Source organism: Nicotiana tomentosiformis, chromosome 2 (genome assembly GCF_000390325.3).
Source record: "Nicotiana tomentosiformis chromosome 2, ASM39032v3, whole genome shotgun sequence".
In the NCBI taxonomy this organism is placed as follows: domain Eukaryota; kingdom Viridiplantae; phylum Streptophyta; class Magnoliopsida; order Solanales; family Solanaceae; genus Nicotiana; species Nicotiana tomentosiformis.
The window spans coordinates 115,455,664-115,474,526 of NC_090813.1; the positions used below are offsets into that span (position 1 = coordinate 115,455,664).

Consider the following 18,863-nt stretch of genomic DNA (forward strand, 5'->3'; position numbering starts at 1 on the left):
CATTTTTTCTTCTTTTGTTTCTTTATCGTTATTTATTTATTTATTTGTTGCTCACTATGATTGCACTATCATGTAAATATTTTATTAGTTTGGTTTTAGATTTATGTCCTTGCTTATTACCTCATTTAATATAACATAGATAATATATATTTTCTATTCCTAACAAAGTTGATTATTAATTTAATACTCCTTTACTTGAAATTCATTCATTGTTCTATATCTTTTTTATTTTTGACTTCATCTATATACAAAATCTCGAAATAATATAATCTAATAAGAATATTAAAGATTGTTGTCACGATCCCAAATTTCCTCCGTAGAATGTCGTGATGGCACCTAGTCTCTAAGACTAGGTAAGCCTATCAATGCGAAATAATAATAAATATCTGAAATAAATAAACTACAATTCAAATAATTTTAACTCCCAAAACCCGGTAGAAATAAGTCACAAGCTTCTAAGAATTTATCTTCAATGTCTCTATATAATAGAGTCTAAAGAAAATAAGGACGCAACATAACAAGAATAGAAGGAGACTTTGGAGTCTGCGGGCTCTGACAGATATACCTCGAAGTCTCCTCGTACAGTTAGTTTACTGATGCCTGGTCTGATAAGATGTACCTGAATCTGCACAAAAAGATGTGCAGAAGCGTAGTATGAGTACACCACAGCGGTACCCAGTAAGTGCCAAGCCTAACCTCGGTAGAGTAGTGACGAGGTCAGGTCAGGCCCTACTGGAGAATAAATAATGGCATAATAAAAATGTTTAAACAATATAATAAGATAAAAATGACAATGAAAATGAATCAAGTAGTATGTCACATTTAATTACACCCAATAATGGTAAATATATACCTCGTGGAAATAAAACATAATTTCTTTTCAATTTTAAGAAAGATCACAACAAAAATCAAAGGCAACTACGACCATAAATCAATATCAACAAGGGCACTCCCAAGGTACCGCCTCGTAGTCCCAAATCATAAATAAATTCACAATATCTTATTTTCTTATCTCACCGCGGGAGCCTTCACAATTTATTTGAAAGAAAATATTTTTTCCGAAATAGCATCCCGCGTTTTAGCCATCCTTATCACACCGCATGACTTCTAGTAGTTCCCCCTACTAGCCACGCGTATCAAGCCACCCTTATATCACCGCATGCGTTTCAATACCGAGACATTATACCACCGCATGCGTATCAATATCACAATATATCACAATTTGCACCTCAAGTGCTCAAATAATTTAACTTGCCAAAGTAATTCAACAACAATATTTTTTCACAATAAAGAGCTCACGGCTCATGCCAAAATAAATCATCAATAATATTTTTCCACAATAAAGAGCTCACGACTCCATCACAATGAGTACGAAAATCTTACAAAAATATTCAGGAATAAATAATTCAGGAAAATAATATTTCAAAATCTTTAATACGTTGCTTCAATATCAAGTTTAAAAATGTCAAATACTTCATATTAATAATATTTAACTTAAAGAAAATCAATCTTCAAATAATGCACAGAATAAAAAAAAAAGTTTCAACTAAACAGGTAAAACAATTAGCAGGAAAAGGTCAAACAAAATTAAAGTATATATCTCAGATCAATGATGAAGAATATAACAAGATAAAATAATTTAATAAATGCGCAATAGTGATCTACACAATTTAAAACATAACCTTTCACATTTAGCCCGTGTATACACTCGTCACCTCGTGTATACGACTTTCAATATATTTCAATAATCACATCAATATCAATCCTAGGGAAAATTTCCCCCACATAAGGTTAGACAAGTCACTTACCTCGACTTGCTCCAATTTAACCAAGTATTATTTTTTTTCTCGATTTTCCAACTCCGATCGACTCGTATCTAGTCATAATTAATTCGATACAGTCAAAAAAATTTATAGTAATCAATTTCATAAGAAAATATTGTATTTTTCAATAAAATCCGAAATTAACTCAAAATTTACCTGTGGGGACCACAACTCGGAATCCGCGAAACTTACAAAATCCGACAACACATTCAATTACGAGTTCACCTATACCAATTTTACCAAATTTCGATAACAACTCGGCCTCCAAATCTTAAATTTTCGTTTTTGGAAGATTTTGCAAAACTCTTGATTTTTCTTCCATAAATTCACGGATTCATGATGTAAATGAGTATGAGATCATGAAATATAATCAATATAGAATAAGGAACACTTACCCCAATGTTTTTCATTGAAAATCACCCAAGAACCGTGCTCCAAAAATCCAAAACGAAATGAAGGAAATGACCATTTTTGGTCCTTAAGTTTCTGCCCCTCCGTCACTAAAAGTCCATTTTTCGTCACTAAAAGTCCACCAGAACTTGCTTGTACCAGCCTTCCTTCAATCAATCATAACTTTATGTATAGATGTCCAAATGATGAATGGTTTAACTTTCTGAAAACTAGAATCAAACAACTACAACTTTCATGTTTTGAAAATGTTCCGATTCCTTATGAATTGTAAGATATAAGCTTCCAAAGCCGGCTTCACGTAGCAGAAATTTCTGACGAAACGACTTTACTAGCCTTCATTCAATCCATCATAAATTTCTGTGCAAATGTCCAAATAATGAACGGTTTAACTTTCTGGAAACTAGAATCAAACGACTACAACTTTAATGTTTTGAAAAGTTTCCTATTCCTTATGAATTGCGAGATATAAGCTTCCAAAATTAGCTTTATGCACCATAAAATTCTGGCGAAATTTCTGCAATAGAAATTTCCAGCAACCTTCTTTGTCCGAAATCCATTCTGTTTACCTTCCAAAATCCACCCGAGACCCTCGGGACCTTAACCAATTATACTAACATGTCCCAAAATACAATACAAACTTAGTCGAGGCTTCAAACCACATCAAACAACATCAAAACGACGAATCGCACCTTAAATCAAAATGTATGAACTTTGAGCTTTCAAATTCTATATCTTGTGCCGAAACACATCAAATCAATTCAGAATGATTTCAAATTTTGCACCCAAGTCATAAATGACATAACAAACCTATTCCAATATTCAGAATCGGATTCCAACCTCGATATCAAAAAGTCAACCCCCCGGTCAAACTTCCCAAAAATTTAACTTTTGGCATTTCAAGTCTGATTCCACTACGGACTTTCAAATAAAATTCGGATCACGCTCCTAAGTCCAAAATCACCATACGGAGCTGTTGGAATCATCAAAATTCTATTCCAGGGTCATTTTCACATAATTTGACATCTGGTTACTATTTGAACTAAAACTTTTAATTTTTCATCAAAATTCCATATCTCGGGTTAGGGACCTCGAAATTTGATTTTTGGCATAAGCCCAAATCCCAAATCACGATACGGACCTACCGTAACTGTCAAAATACTAATCCGAGTCTGTTTGCTTAAAATGTCGACTAAAGTCAACTTAGTTGAGTTTTAAAGCTCTAATTCACATTTTAATCCATTTTTCATATAAAAACTTTCTGAAAAATTTTACGGACTACGCACGCAAGTCGAGAAATAATAAATAGTATTTTTCAAGGTCTTAGAATACATAATTAATTATTGAATTTAAAGATGACATTTTGGGTCATCACAATTGTGTATTTTAACTTTAATTTTTAGCATTCCAAATTATCTATACAAATCTATAATATAGATATAGATTAAATTTTGTCATAAAATCTAGCTAAATTTAGCCTTTAAAGTGCGAAATAGCTTTTTCTCTATATGACACTTGACTTGACCACATGCTTCACTATCACTCTTTTAATATAATATATGAAGTTATATTATGTGTGGGTAACTTTCAAATAAAAAATATAAAGATCTCAAAATAAATAATTTTAATATATAAAAATTGTTATTTCCGTAAAAAATATAATTAAGTATATTTAAAATTTAATAATTAAATTATATAAAAAAATTTATTTTCACGATATGCAGTGGGATAACTAAAAAGTGCTTTTATGATTTGAAATTCTAATACATATTATCATTTTATATTTCATACCATTTTCTTCTTCTTTTGTTTTCTCTATCGTTATTGATTTATTTGTTGCTCACTATGATTGCACTATCATGTGAATTTTTTATTAGTTTATTTTTAGATTTAATATCCTTGCTTATTACCTCCTTTAATATAACATAGATAATATTGATTTTCTACTACTAACAAAGTTGATTATTAATTTAATACTCCTTTACTTGGAATTCATTCATTGTTCTATATCTTTTTTTTATTTTTGACTTTATTTATATACAAAATCTCGAAATGATATAATATAATAAGAATATTAAAGATTGTGTATTTTAGCATTTAATTTTTTTAGCATTCCAAATTATATATACAAATTTATAATATAGATATAGATTAAATTTTGTCATAAAATCTAGTTAAATTTTAGCCTTTAAAGTGCCGAGTAGCATTTTCTCTCTATGACACTTGACTTGACATCATGCTTCACTATCACTGTTTTAATATAATATATGAAGTTATATTATGTGTGAGTAACTTCCAAATAAAAAATATAAAGGTTTCAAAATAAATATTTTTCAATATATAAAAACTATTATTTCCGTAAAAAAATAATTAATATATTTAAAATACAATAATTAATTATATAAAATTTATTATTTTCACGATATGCAATGGGATAAATTGACTTTTTTTTAGTTTTTATTTTATTTTAAAATAATTTAAAGGTTGGAGCTTAATTTTTTTTATTGTTCACAATACTTCAAATTTCTAAATTTATCAATAATATCCTTGTGTATTATTTATTTGATTTATTTTATTTTTATAAATTAATTCAAAGTTAAAATATCCTAATATTATCTCTGTTTTCGTATAATATAAATACTATCATATTAAAATTATAATTTAGAATTTTTAAAAATATAAGCAAATAAGTAATTTTACTATTTTGTCATAATTTACTGATATTTTTATTATTTTTGCATTATTTGCCATAAGCAAATGAACTTTTGTTTTATCTCAACTCAAATATTTCTGTCTATAAATCTGAAATAATATTTTTATCTTTAAATTCGAAATCAAACTGTTTCCTGTATCAAAAAATATATTTGTAATATTTTATAGATATAGACTACCATATTAGGAAGAAACTACTCCTCAATTTGGATTGGCGGTTTTTTTCTTTTTCTTATTTTCGTTTTTATTTTAGAATAATTTTAAAACTTCAAATCTATTAAAAAGAGAGTAGCTAATTATTAACCACACATAATGCATAATTTAAATTTTTAAAATTTTAAATTAAAAAAAAACTAATTATTACCTAACCTAGTTAACTTTGTCCTAAATTGTCAAGTGGCCTATTGTGAGGTTGTCACTTGACTTAATGTGAAGGTCTTTTTCTCTCTTTTTAATAATTAAACGAAATAGATAGATAGATTTTTTTTTATTGGTAGAACTTTAGAAGGAAACAATGAGACAGATTAAATGTTGACCAGATATTTTGTTGATTCATTTCACTACTTATGTCGGCTACAATTTATCATCATTGCAACTACGTTGTTTTTAAAATTTCAATGACTTTTTATTTTATTTTTTATTGAAGAAGAGTACAAGACTCTTTTTATTTATTTTTTGCTTGAACTGGCTTTAAAATTTCATTGTCATGAGACAAGAAGGAAATTCTAATATAGGTCTAGCTACAATTGCCTAAGTAACACTCCTATGAGTTAAGGATAAAAACTTTAAGAGATGAATGTTGCGTGGTTACAACACTTCAATTCATAGGGGAGGGAGGGTGAGTATAAAGAAGAAGATACAACAAACAATGAATGATAGTGGCTAGTTTTGCAAAGTTATCCGTCTAAGAAGAAAATATTACTAGTAATTTATTAAGGAAGTGATGTTGTCTACCAACATAATATAAAAGTACAACTTTCCATTTTTTCCTTCTTTCCTACTACTAGTAGTAGTATATATAAGCTAAGAGTGTTTGTTACATTCATAATGTTTCTTATTGGCACCTTATTACTACTAAGTGGCGAAATCTTTTTAAAAAACTCCTCTCTATTAAGCTATTATGATTCTATAAATTAATAACAGAGTTTAGATAATTAAGTAATTTAACCTTCACAGTCAGATATAATTTCATCTTATAATATAATTTCATTAGCAACAGAAGATTTTCGGAAAATAAATGTAATTTATTAGGAATCTCATTTTTTTTCCAAAGAAAGAAACTGGGAAACAAACATCAACTAATATGCCTTACCTCAAAACGTGGGTCACGCCAAAATGCACCATATCCATTTGGTGGATAATTCTGTTACATAAAACCAAAAAGCATAGTCCCATCACAAAATTGACCAACAAAAAAAGAAAATTAAATAACTAAAAAATAAAAAACAAAGAAAATGACAAAAATAAAGACAAAGGTGGATAAATACAAGGAACATCTAATCAGTTGCTGTCGCAACTTGCAAAAGACGCAGTCGTTTTTAACGTCCAGCTTATCAAAACGATGTCGTTTATATCTTGTAGTACCAACTTATCGTCTCTTCCTTCTTCCTCAATCCATTTCAACTGTTGCAGAGAGAGAAAGATAAGAAAGAGACTTTTAATTAAAAAATAAAGATATTTTCATTACCTTGCCGACTATACATAAAAATATCTACTCCAATAACTTCATGACCGGAAAAAGGTCAAAAGTACGAAAAAGCCACCGCCTTTCTCCTCTATTTTCCTCCGTTTCTTTACAGACAGCTTCTTATCTGAGGGTAAAAGCGACTTACCACTTCGATCACCAGCTCTGGTAACTTGTGCCATTGGAAAGGTAGCTCTGGGATGTAAATCGGAGCTTCGGTTTTCTTTAAGAGTGCAGCTGAATCTGAGTTAACAAACGAAATGGATCGAGGTCTGATTCCGGGTCCGGGTATGGATATGCCGATCATGCACGACAGTGACCGGTACGATCTTGTTAAAGATATCGGGTCGGGTAATTTTGGGGTTGCGAGGTTGATGAGAGATAAGCAGACTAAAGAGCTAGTAGCTGTCAAGTATATCGAAAGAGGCGACAAGGTTAGTTTCTTATGTAAATGTAAATTTGGATTCTTGGAATTAGTAATTTTGCTCATTTTTACCTGCTTTAAATTCCGGTTATTTCTTTCTTCGCCTTCCATTGCCTGAATAATCAGCTGAATGCAAGTTTTTCCGGTTCGTTTATACCCACTGATTTTGGCTTAACCTATAAGAGTTTTTTTTCTTTTTTCGAATATGTTATTTCTACTGATGTACTCTGCACATACTTATAATCTTAGATCTGCCTTTGTTAAATTGCGAATGTTAAATGAGGTCATTTTCTTTGGTGTGAGTTCCGTGAACTACTTTTTCAGCAGATTTATCTATAGCAGGATAATTGTGATAAGTTCGTTGAATGCTATAACGGGTTAAATGCAATGATTTTATTTATTACTTCTTTGGAAAACTATCAAATTGGCTATCTAAAAGGGGCTGATTTTGCTTCAACTTTGTTTTCTGGTAGGTTGAGTAACATGCACCACTTGGTAATTTTTGTACTTGGTACTAATCAATTTTGATACTCAAACTGGCTGGGAAAGGTTCTGTTTTGAGTAATCTTCTGGCTGGTTTCTCAAGAAAAGTGAACCTGCACTTAGCTCGATCCCAGAAGCTAGCTTGAGAGGTCAAAATTGTGCAAGACAATATAAAGAGACTACAACTCATACCCTCAAACAAATATGGGACTTTATAACACATTGTCACGTTTAGGACTAGATATTTGAAGTGCAGATAATGTAAAATCTCAGTCCAACATTGAATAATCCAACATCATGGATGAGTCTGGCTCTAGCACCCTGATAAAAATAAGGACTTAACTCAACCTCAAAAAGTTAGTTTAAGAGATGGGATAGAACAAAACTATATAAAGAGACTACAACCCTTACCCTCAATGGTTTGAGCATATTTTGACAATAAGTGGGTAAGAAACCCTCATACTCATTTCTGTTACCATTCCCATATATAATAAAATTAGGAACGAAGATTATTTTCTTTTTAGCAGGCTGAGGAACGGAGAGTATTAGAGTAAGATAAGTTATTTAGGGGATTTTAGTTGCAAAATCCATTAACTGTACTCTTCGCTATGGGTTTTCAGGTTGTATGCAAGCATGTGTGTATTTAGGTATTACTAGTTCATCTTTTTAAAACACTTGCTGCAGAATTTATCATGTGCTTTACAGCTATGTTTTGCGGTAAGTTATTTGTGCTTTAACATGTTATCCTTTTCTTGACCTGCAGTTTGCTAACAATATGTGTCTCACTAGAACTAAAAGATCCATCTGATATTTCTGATCATAAGCTGTGCTCTTTATCCAAAAATAATAGTACTAATAATAACAATAATGAAATAAATAAATAAAATCATAAGCTGTGGTCAATCTTGATGAAGCTTTGTATTGGATTGTACTCCAATGCCTAATGCGGCCTAGCCTAAGCTCTAGTGCTTGTAATTATAGACCTTTTAATTGAGCCACCCTAGTCTCTCTCTTCCACACATTAGATGAAACTTGAAAGGACCAATTCAATATTATGATGAAAAGTTTGTAGTGTGAATTATATCGGCTGCATATGACACTGCTCATTTCTTTTCCCATCTTCTGGCCTTGCAGATAGATGAAAACGTTCAGCGGGAGATAATCAATCACAGGTCCCTGAGGCATCCTAACATAATTAGATTCCGAGAGGTTTTCCACTGACTGCCCGTTTAGATCCTAGATAGGATGTTATATATTTATGACTGGTCTGCTTAAAATTGTACTCTAGGTGATTTTGACGCCAACTCATCTCGCTATTGTGATGGAATATGCATCGGGTGGGGAGCTTTTTGAGAGAATTTCTAATGCAGGGCGTTTCAATGAGGATGAGGTATTTAACCTGTTAATTGTAGAACACTTTGCTTATAGCTGTGTGAGATTTATAAGGATACGTAATCTCTTCTTGCACAGGCTCGCTTCTTTTTCCAGCATCTTATATCTGGAGTCAGCTACTGTCACTCCATGGTAATGACTTTCCCTGAATATTTACTCAATTTCTTTCAGTTTATTAAATATGGAGATCATATTGGAACTTTATTCAGCCTGTTTCTGTTGTATTTCTTATTGAAGCAAGTATGTCATCGGGACTTGAAGCTGGAAAATACATTGCTTGATGGAAGCCCTGCTCCTCGGCTAAAAATTTGTGATTTTGGGTATTCCAAGGTACTAGGGCTTCCCATCATTAGCCACTCACAGAGCCGTCTAGGTCTTCTTAATTTCATGCAAAATACATATACAGCTTGTATGCATATGTGCTCCCCGATTTCTTAATCTTGCAGTGCACTTTTTGCAGTCTTCTCTGCTGCATTCACAACCAAAATCAACAGTGGGAACTCCTGCTTATATTGCTCCAGAAGTTCTGTTGAGGCAAGAATATGATGGCAAGGTAAATTGGTTTAATGTGTTATTAATAGCAGTACTGATACTTTATGTAAAAAAGTAATAACAAGTGAGCTTTTCTTTGACTGACATTTACTTATTGTCATCTGGAATGTCCAGCTGAGCATCCTTCTTATCCCCACTCCCCATAAGAGGGGAAAGAGAGCAGATGGTGTTCTTGATGAGCAGAGGCATAAATGGATTCATTATATTACTTGACTTGCTTCCCCACCACAAAAAAAAATAGATTATAAACATTAAGCCATTTTAAAGGTGTCTAAGTGACCTTATAGAACTCCATATCTGGGCGACTGAAATATAAAGAAATTTGAAACTTATTAAAGGAGCATTTCTGGGCCATTTCGCTTGAGACCATGATATGTTGGGTAAGCAATCTTGTAATAGAGTGAGACCATGTAAAGGAGCATTTCTGGGCCAACTGTCTAGGTTCATATCCTTTTTGGGATTTCGACTTCTTTGTCTCTACATAATAGCTAGTCTAGTCCTGTTATTTCTAGTTATGTTGTATGCTTCAATAGTGAGGTGCTAGTAATAACAACAACAAACCCAGTGTAATAGAAGCTTGGGAAATTTTGTTCAGAATGAAGTATCACAGTTATAGAATTTCTAAACTTTAGTTCCTAAGGACTGTATTCTGTTAGTGCTGCCCATTGATCAACCTCTAATGTTAATATACTGTTAAGTGTTAACCAACCTAGTCAAAATATAGCGTGAGAATTACACATTGTGTGTGTTTATATAGTGAAGGGATGCGGGGTTGTTGATGAAGGAGAAATGGAACGGAAGAATACTTTTATTATGCAGAAGTCAAAAAACAAAAATTTGTTACTAGAATATACCTCAACTTTCTCTGTAACTTGCCTATGTAGGTTTCTGGTGGGTTTTATATAGGAAAGTATATTTCTATTGCTGGGTTTAAGGTTTCCGGGGGGGTTTTACTTTAATCAAGTTAGACCAGAAGTTGAGGTATATTTTAGTGACAAAATTTTGTTTTGTGACTATTGCACTAAAAAAGATTAGCTCGGTTAGCATCCATGAAATTTCACTCAACCTTGGCCTTGTAACATCTGTTGCAGTCTTTTTTCGTACGAGGATGAATAGCTTCTCAGGTGTTCAGTATAATTATATGTTGGCAAAATGGCCTCCTGACCACTTAAACTTGCATCGATTTTCCATCCCGGTAAACAAACTTAGAACTTTTCCATTTGAACACTTCAACTTGATTATTTACACATCAATAAGCCACTTTGACCGTTGACTATTGCTACGTGGTAACAACACAGCTGACTTGGACAAACAGCGTGCACATCACGCTTATAATGCGCGTGACTATGCTGAGTTCCTTTAAAAATAGACAAAAACATAAACTTAAAAAACAAGAAAGAAAAGAAAAACCGTAATTCCTCTTTCGTTTAACCACTCCCCCTTCCCCCTTCGTTTAACCCCTCCCCCTTCCCCCTTTCTGGTATTCCCACCCCCATTATTCCCGATCCCTTCACCTCCCCCAATTCCTCCTTAATTTCTCTTCTTTTTCTTTCCTTTTCTCGATTGATTTTTCTTATAGGGTTCTTGCGAGGTGTTTTCACAGGTGGTCTTTTTTTAATGAAGATCGATTGGTGTTCTCTTTTTTTAATGGAGGAGATTTGGTGGAAGTAGGTAACTCACTGGTAGTACAAAGGTGATGTTGGATTGGTGGCCGACTGCGGCTTTCTAATTTTTGTTGCTCGTTGGTGCCTTCGGTCTCTGAAGATATGCAGGGTTTCTGGTGCTCTAGCAGGGCATGATGACGGCAGCAGTGCCGCTGGCATATCGGAAAATTTTCTGGAAATGAGGCCAAGCATTTTATGAACAAAATGGCAATTTTATTGAACATAAGACTAAAAAGATAAGGTTTGGATTAAAAATAGAAGGAAAATAAGGTAGATAATTTAAGAGATGAAGCTTGTGGTGGTGGTAGGGCAACGATGGAATAGTTTTGGTGGGGTTGAGAAGGAGAGAATTTTTTTTTATAGAAAAATTTCATGAATTGATTTTTAAAATGTGGGACCCACAAATTACACGTGTCAAACCATAAAAAGCCTTACATATGACGTGTTATCCTTGTCAGCGCAATTGAGTGTTTAAAACATGCGTTTTGATAAGTTGAAGTGTTCAAATGGAAAAGTTGAAAGTTTGTTTACTGGGATGGAAAAATCGATGCAAGTTTAAGTAGCTACGAGGCCATTTTGCCTTATATGTTTAATTTGTACTTCAATATGTTGAGTACTTACTATGTACTCTATCATGATGGCTTACTTTTGTACTGTGTTATTTTGACATGAACTTCAATCAACAGGAGAATGTCACAGATTGTTTTTATTTCAGGTTGCAGATGTTTGGTCGTGTGGGGTGACATTGTATGTCATGTTAGTGGGTGCTTACCCTTTTGAGGATCCTGATGAACCAAAAGATTTCCGGAAGACGATAAATGTACATCTTAATCATTATCATGACTTCATTCGAATTACTTTTGGATTTCTTATTACAAAATTTTAACCCAATTGGCTTTGCGGCACAGAGAATCCTGAGCGTGCAGTATTCTATTCCAGATAACATTCAGATATCTGAGGAATGTCGCCACTTAATCTCAAGGATCTTTGTTGGAGATCCGGCACAGGTTAGTGTGGTTTTAAAAGTAATCAGTATGCGAACGTGGGTAGATAGAGTTTTGGCATGTCCCTGTTGTGATTGCATTAGAACTTTGACTACAATCTGATCCAAGCTTGCCTATAGTAGTAATTGCTGACCACCATCCAATTACAATGTAGTTAAGGCACCTCTTTGAAAATGTTGTCTAGCCCCATCCTACACAGTCCTGATTGACTGGCATGAAGTTAAAAAATATAATTTGACTTTTATATATTATACCAGTAATAGTAGGAAACAAATACACTAATACATTCTCCAAAAAAAAAAAAAAAAACTACACTACTTATAGGAATGTATAGCTGGGATGAAGAGAACAATAATCAGATTTTTGTAAATTCGTTAAGTGACAAACATTTTGAGATATTGTCAAAAGGGTGTCACATGGTAGTCTTGAAGAAAATACAGATTGTAGTTATCACTAATGCTGAAGTCATCTTCCTTTGCACATGGCACAGAGGATCACAATGCCTGAAATCAAAAATCATGTATGGTTTTTGAAGAATCTTCCGGCAGATTTAATGGACGATAAGATGATAAGCGACCAGTTTGAAGAGCCCGATCAGCCAATGCAGAGCATAGATACGATCATGCAAATAATCTCAGAGGCAACAGTACCACCAGTTGGCTTGTATAACTTGGAAATGATGGACGATGACATGGATGACTTGGATTCAGATCCTGATCTTGATATTGATAGCAGCGGGGAGATCATATATGCAATGTGAGTGTACCTCATTGCCATGCTTGTGAAAGAAGTCGTACTGCAATCTTACGAGAACATTTCTGGACTTGTTGGTGTTCAAGGCGTAGAGATTATTGACTACTCAGCTGCAAGAACATGGACTAACAATGCTTGTAATTAATCAAGTTCTTATCCTGGAAAGGGGCTTTTAGTGTACCCATGAATTATTTCTTCTATCACCATAGGAGGAATTGGCTGAAAAAGTAATGGAGTTTTCATACTTGAGTTCAAAATCTCTTCGCTTATAGTGTTATACAGTGAAGTTCGTTTGTAACTCTTGTACTTGCTTATTTGCTTTTGTGTCAAACCATGCGTCTTTGTGGTTTTTGTAAGTTGAGATGCTTATAGTCTTAGGGCTTGTGTATTACAATATTATTAGCAAAGGTTTTCCTTTCTGTATAGTTTAACTAGCCCTTCTAGTCGATGTTAAATTTTCCTTAATAGCAGAGTGCATTTTTCCTATAATGGTCAAGTGACAATTTTTTTGGTAAGTTGTACCATGAGATGCGTCTCTAAATCTGTTGGAAGAAATTATCAGGAAAATGATCCTCTGAGGAACCCAAAAGCAAAATGCCTCAATTCCAAGCTAAGTTTGGGTCAGTTATATGAATCCTCTTTGCAGACATTTTATATAAAATTACCAATTTCTCTTGGCAAACAATCAACAGCCACGCAAATCAAATATAGCAAGAAATCAGAGTTGCCGGAGGTTAAGAATTAGCCCTGGCAAGCTGGAAATTCTGAATAAGAGCACAGCCTCGGCACATGGTCTCCAAAAAGTGCAACAAATTGGGTTAAAATCTCCCGCAAATAAACCTCCAGTCATAATTGCTGGTAGCACTCACGAGGAAATGGGTCTTCGTAGTCATTTACAATAAATTAAGAAGGTTTCCTTTTTAAATCTCTTATAGATAAAACATAGATATATTATATGTAAAAGTAAATCTCTTATGTGAAAAAAAGAAGAAGATATGATCGTAAAATTAAAAACAACTTTGTAAAGACCCACAAAACTATTTGACCACAACACTCGCAGGGAATGATTGGGAAGTGACTGGCTATTAATCCCAACTTGTTTTTTTTGCAACTCTACTGCTTAAATCCCACGTTTTGTCGAATCATCTAGCTCTTGCTGTTTTAAGTTGAAATTTTTGTACATAGCCTGCCTATTGAAGATTGATGTCAAACTTGTATTAACATGTTTACCCTCAAAATCGGATAACAATTGAATTTGTAAGTGATTTTAAGGATAAGTGGATCAACTTGACACAAAATGATAAATCGGATTGCAATTGAAATAAATAATGATAAAGTAAATGCAAACCACACGAATTGAATAGTTCCAGCCTTGGAAGATTAGCCACCCTCGAGCCGAACGTATTTCAATCGATATCAAGAAGAATAAGAACATAAAGAGAATAGTAATATATTGCTTTGGAATGCGTGTTACAATGTCTTAAATGAATTATCACACCCCCCTTAAATGAATTATAAAGTAAATGCAAACCACACGAATTGAATAGTTCCAGCCTTGGAAGATTAGCCACCCTCGAGCCGAACGTATTTCAATCGATATCAAGAAGAATAAGAACATAAAGAGAATAGTAATATATTGCTTTGGAATGCGTGTTACAATGTCTTAAATGAATTATCACACCCCCCTTAAATGAATTATAAAGTAAATGCAAACCACACGAATTGAATAGTTCCAGCCTTGGAAGATTAGCCACCCTCGAGCCGAACGTATTTCAATCGATATCAAGAAGAATAAGAACATAAAGAGAATAGTAATATATTGCTTTGGAATGCGTGTTACAATGTCTTAAATGAATTATCACACCCCCCTTAAATGAATTATAAAGTAAATTTAGGTACAATTCTATAAAAAGTAAAAATTCCTTGATTAGCTGATTGTCGGTTCCTTACTGATACGCGCCGAGATACGGATATTTCGGTCTTCTGTTGGTTATGCTAATAATGTTTCTACGAGTTCGATCGGGGCTAAGATCGACTCCGGGATTACGGACTCAATGTTCCCGAAGGCAGACGTTCTGACCCCGGGTTCTAGCTCGGTGGGGCTCAGGGTCGATCTTTAGTCTTTTGTTGTCATGTTCCGAGCCTAATCTTCCATGTCATAAGTGAGCTCGATTTCGACCGTATAGTCCTCTCGTTTTTCGGAGAGTAGACAACGAGAAACGATATGAGCTTTGGGTCCTGACTTCGATACCCTGTGACAAAAACAACAAAACAGACGAAACGTCTCGTCAGTCAAGTCTTAATGGTATTAAATGCTTGTCAGTTGCTGGTCGACTACTCCAGGATGCGGACCGTAGCTGGAAAACTATAAATACCCCATCTTTTGCTCATTCAAACCTTTTGCCCTCGTACCTTATCAATCTTAATTATTTTCAGGCACTTATATTTCGGTTATTTGAGACCTTTTTATAAGAACTTATGTTCCGTCTTCGTCCCAAACCATCAAGTGTACTCTTTTAACTTCCTTTTTTCCTCCCTTTTCCTTCATTTTCAAAGAAATGACGAAGACTTCAAAAAACTTTCCCCAAAAATATACTCCTTCTACTTCGTGGCCGGGCACCGAAGAGATCATTTCGCGTACTGTTGTCGAGGTACCAGTACCGGAACCGCCTCTGAAAATGTTCATCCTAGGGGGATGTCCGGTCAACGCTGATTTTAAGATCGAAAATCCATCCTCCGTACCAGGCCGGTGCGAGGATGCCTCGAGGTGCATCTGCTCGATCATCGAGGATATTCTCTCCGAAGTCAAAAAGGATTGTAACTAGGTCGACAAATATGTGGTGGTTCTGGAACCTGACGAAGCCATCATCACCCACGTCGAGGGATTTTTAAGTGTTTACACTTATCCCTTCACGCTGGGCCCCTTAGACCCGGTTATCATCGACTTTTGCAAAAGATACGAGGTAACCCTCGGTCAAATTCACCCTTCTTTCTGGAGGATCGTAATCCTCCTTCGTTTCTTTGTAAGCAAGATCGAAGGGTGTCCTTTCACTATCGACCACCTCATGCGTTTATACAGTCCCCGACTCTACCGAGGGGACTGATCAAGCTCGCCCGTCGGGCCAGTAAGGCCCCATTCTCGAGTATCGATGAAGATAGGGATCGAGGTTGGCTAGGCCGTTTTGTCCGAGTGAGGACCTCAGACTTGATACCGATAGAGCACATGTCGTTCCCTAGGAAGTGGAACATGTCACGTAAGTATATAACTTTACTTCCAAGATTTTATTTATCGCCCTTTTCCTTCTTTCTTATCGATGTTCTGTGATGGTGTAGCTGTTGCTCGGATCCCGAACGCGGTCCCTCAACTCAAGGAGTGGGTCGAGGACATCGTATCACAAAGGCCTTATTCCGAGCGCTCATGGCGCGAGCTTTCAAAGGGCTGATAGGAGGCCCGTTCGCACGGTGAGATCTATTTCGTGAGTAATATTTGATTTCCCTTTTGCATGATTAAGTCCTTACTTGTTTTATTTCGTTTTGCAGGTTTACCCAAGGACGTCCAAATGAGGCCGCCCATCCGGTAGTAACGATTTCCCCACTGAGTCCCCTGCTCCGAAACAGGGTGAAGAGAAGAAGAGAAAAAGGGCTCCGAGCTCGGAGAAAAAGAAACCAAGGAGGAGGCTGATCCGCAAGCCAAAAGAAACCTCCAACTCCCGAATACTTGATTCAGACTCCCTCTACCGGCTCAGGGACGATTCTGAAGAGGATGAAATTTTAGTGCCCGGGAGCCATCGTTCCATGAAGAACGGGCATCAACCGAAGGGGGGACGATAAAGGCTAATCCCTCCCAAACTCAAGAGGTCGATGCATCAGTGAGGGTCGAGAACCCTCAAGACGCCAGTTCTGCTCCACCCGGTGTCATTGATATAACGAGATCACCGTCGTTCATGGACTCAATGTTCGGTGAAGCTCAAGCGGCGAAAGAGCGTTCAAATGAGGGGGTCCAAGGAGCGAACGATCCCCTCCAAAGCGTTTTTGATGGCGTGGATTCTATTGCCACGTAGGATGTCACCGGATTTGGTGATTTAGAAGTACCAAGAAGAAGTCCGCCCTCGGGGACAAGTGGGTCTAGCTCGAGCCTGAGATTGGTCAACCGATTCCTTGCCCCGAGTGTCGATCCTAGTCAGAAGCGGTCGATCATGATCTCTGTTCTAGAGGACGCCCAGGTCCTTTCCGCGCATGTTGGGGTAGCTAGTTACCTCTGGTGCCTGGTGACTGAAGAAGACCAGGCAAAGATGAACGAGGTGTAATCTCCATGCTTGTTCAACGAAGCACAACATGCATTGAATCGGGTAAGGTGTTACCAAACCTTTTCATTTTCCAGCTTTGATTACTTAATGATCTTAATATTTTTCCTTATATTTGCAAGCTTTGGTGCTTCACCACGAAACCTTCCTCCGATATCGAGAAGAGTTGAGTCTCCTCGAGGCCAACGCCAAAGAGCTTATCGAGAAGAGAGATATGTACAAACTTCTTAGTGAGCAACACGAAGAACAAGAGTCTTCAAGTCGAGTTGGACGCGGCTCAGAAAGAACGTGTTGTTCTGGTGGAAGAGGTAAAAGTCTTTGAGGTAAGTGATGATGTACTAGACTTGATGACTAACGATCGGAATCCGCAGGTCCAACAAAAAATTGATCGGGTCGATCAACTGCGAGCTGAGATGGATGATGTCAAGGCCGAGACCGACGAATGGAGGGCAGGATGGATCGCCTGGCCTCGAAAAAAGAGACTTCTCAGGTGCAACTGGCTTCGGCTGAGGCCCAGCTTCGAGCGGAAAAATAAAAGGTCGAGGTGCAGGCCAAAAAGGTTGAAGAGCTCCAGTATTAGCTAAGCTCGGCCGCCTCTGAGCGAGAAATTATGGCCAAGGATCTTGAAATGGCCAAGTCGGCGGCCGTGGTGGTTAAAGCCTATGCCGACGAAATGGTGGCCCAATATAAGGCCGATGCCGAGGCGGCCAAGGACCGCTTGAAGGACATTGTTGATTATGAGAAGCGGCAGTCGTGAAGAGAGGCCCTCAAGGAGATTTATGCTCGTGGTTTCGATCTATCGGCAGAGATCAAAACCGCTAAGGGGCTCGAGGCCGAGGCCAAGAAGTTGGCCTCCCCCGAAGAAGAAGAAGAAGAAGAAGACTTTGAGGGTTTTCGATGGACCCGAGGGTGGAGAAAACCAGGCTATTTAGACGCATTTGTAGAAATTTTTTGCGTTTTGATTTTTGTACTTGTGTACTTTTGTATTTTTTGTTAAGGCCATTTGGCCTTTGTAAAGACTATATTTAATATACAAGGCTTGCTTTTTCCTTCGACAGTTTAAGAATTTTGTTTTCCTTTGCTTTATTCTTTATGTTTGCAAAGATCGAAATGCCTTAGCATAAAATAGTTAGGTCATGTTCGGAGGTTCGAACAGGCCTTGCCTTCGACATTATTTTGTTTAAGGCATCATGGGGGTTCGGTATGACCAGAAACGTTTTCCCCAAAGTACTTATGATTTTTTATAGTTTGCCGAAGGTATCGTTTCGAACTGGTTATGAAATTCTGAAGGCCTTATTTTTTGTTACGGGTCTCGGACGTCTCCGAGCTTTAATATGGTCGTAGCCTTTAGTTCGGGTGTTCCCCAGTGGGCTTGTTACCCCCAGTTATCCGGGCTTGCCTAAGATAACAGTCCCCGAATGGGGATGGTCGTAACCTTTAAGGTTCGGGCGCTGCCTAAAAGGTCTCGTGCCCCCGGGCTCCGATAGCCCGAGCCGTCTGAGTTTATTTTTGGACGGCAACCCCCGATTGGGAGTGATCATTTGAACCCGGATAAAGGAGACCCTTGGGCTCGATACCTTTAGGGGATCGAATGTAAGAAATTCCTTAAGAGGAAAAGAAAAAAAAATTTCTTAAGGGACAAGATATTTATCTGCAACGT

At 36.1% G+C, this 18,863-nt stretch overlaps 1 protein-coding gene and 1 long non-coding RNA gene across 3 annotated transcripts; one reads left to right on the plus strand and one right to left on the minus strand.

Annotated features, from left to right (window-relative positions):
• Positions 1-276: 276 nt before the first annotated feature.
• LOC117274801 (uncharacterized) lies at positions 277-6,521 on the minus strand. Of its 2 annotated transcripts, XR_011414169.1 has the most exons (5): positions 6,431-6,521; positions 6,256-6,306; positions 1,980-2,591; positions 1,809-1,876; positions 281-625 (listed from the first exon to the last, which is right to left on the minus strand). It is a non-coding gene; the product is annotated as an uncharacterized lncRNA (long non-coding RNA). The 2 variants fall into 2 exon arrangements; XR_011414170.1 differs by lacking the exon at positions 1,980-2,591 and having other exon boundaries at positions 277-625.
• Positions 6,522-6,638: 117 nt separating this feature from the next.
• LOC104088863 (serine/threonine-protein kinase SRK2I-like) lies at positions 6,639-13,324 on the plus strand. Its single transcript, XM_009593608.4, has 9 exons — positions 6,639-7,061; positions 8,669-8,743; positions 8,823-8,924; positions 9,005-9,058; positions 9,164-9,256; positions 9,387-9,479; positions 11,858-11,962; positions 12,051-12,149; positions 12,637-13,324. The coding sequence occupies exons 1-9, from the start codon at positions 6,888-6,890 to the stop codon at positions 12,904-12,906; spliced, it is 1,065 nt and encodes a 354-aa protein (XP_009591903.1). The 5' UTR covers positions 6,639-6,887; the 3' UTR covers positions 12,907-13,324.
• The last annotated feature ends 5,539 nt before the right edge of the window (positions 13,325-18,863 follow it).

Coding starts and splice junctions, on each gene's coding strand:
- LOC104088863 (XM_009593608.4), top strand. CDS start 6,888: ATGGATCGAGGTCTGATTCCGGGTCCGGGTATGGATATGCCGATCATG. Junction 9,480..11,857: donor GGCAAGAATATGATGGCAAG/GTAAATTGGTTT, acceptor TTTTTATTTCAG/GTTGCAGATGTTTGGTCGTG. Junction 11,963..12,050: donor ATTTCCGGAAGACGATAAAT/GTACATCTTAAT, acceptor TTTGCGGCACAG/AGAATCCTGAGCGTGCAGTA.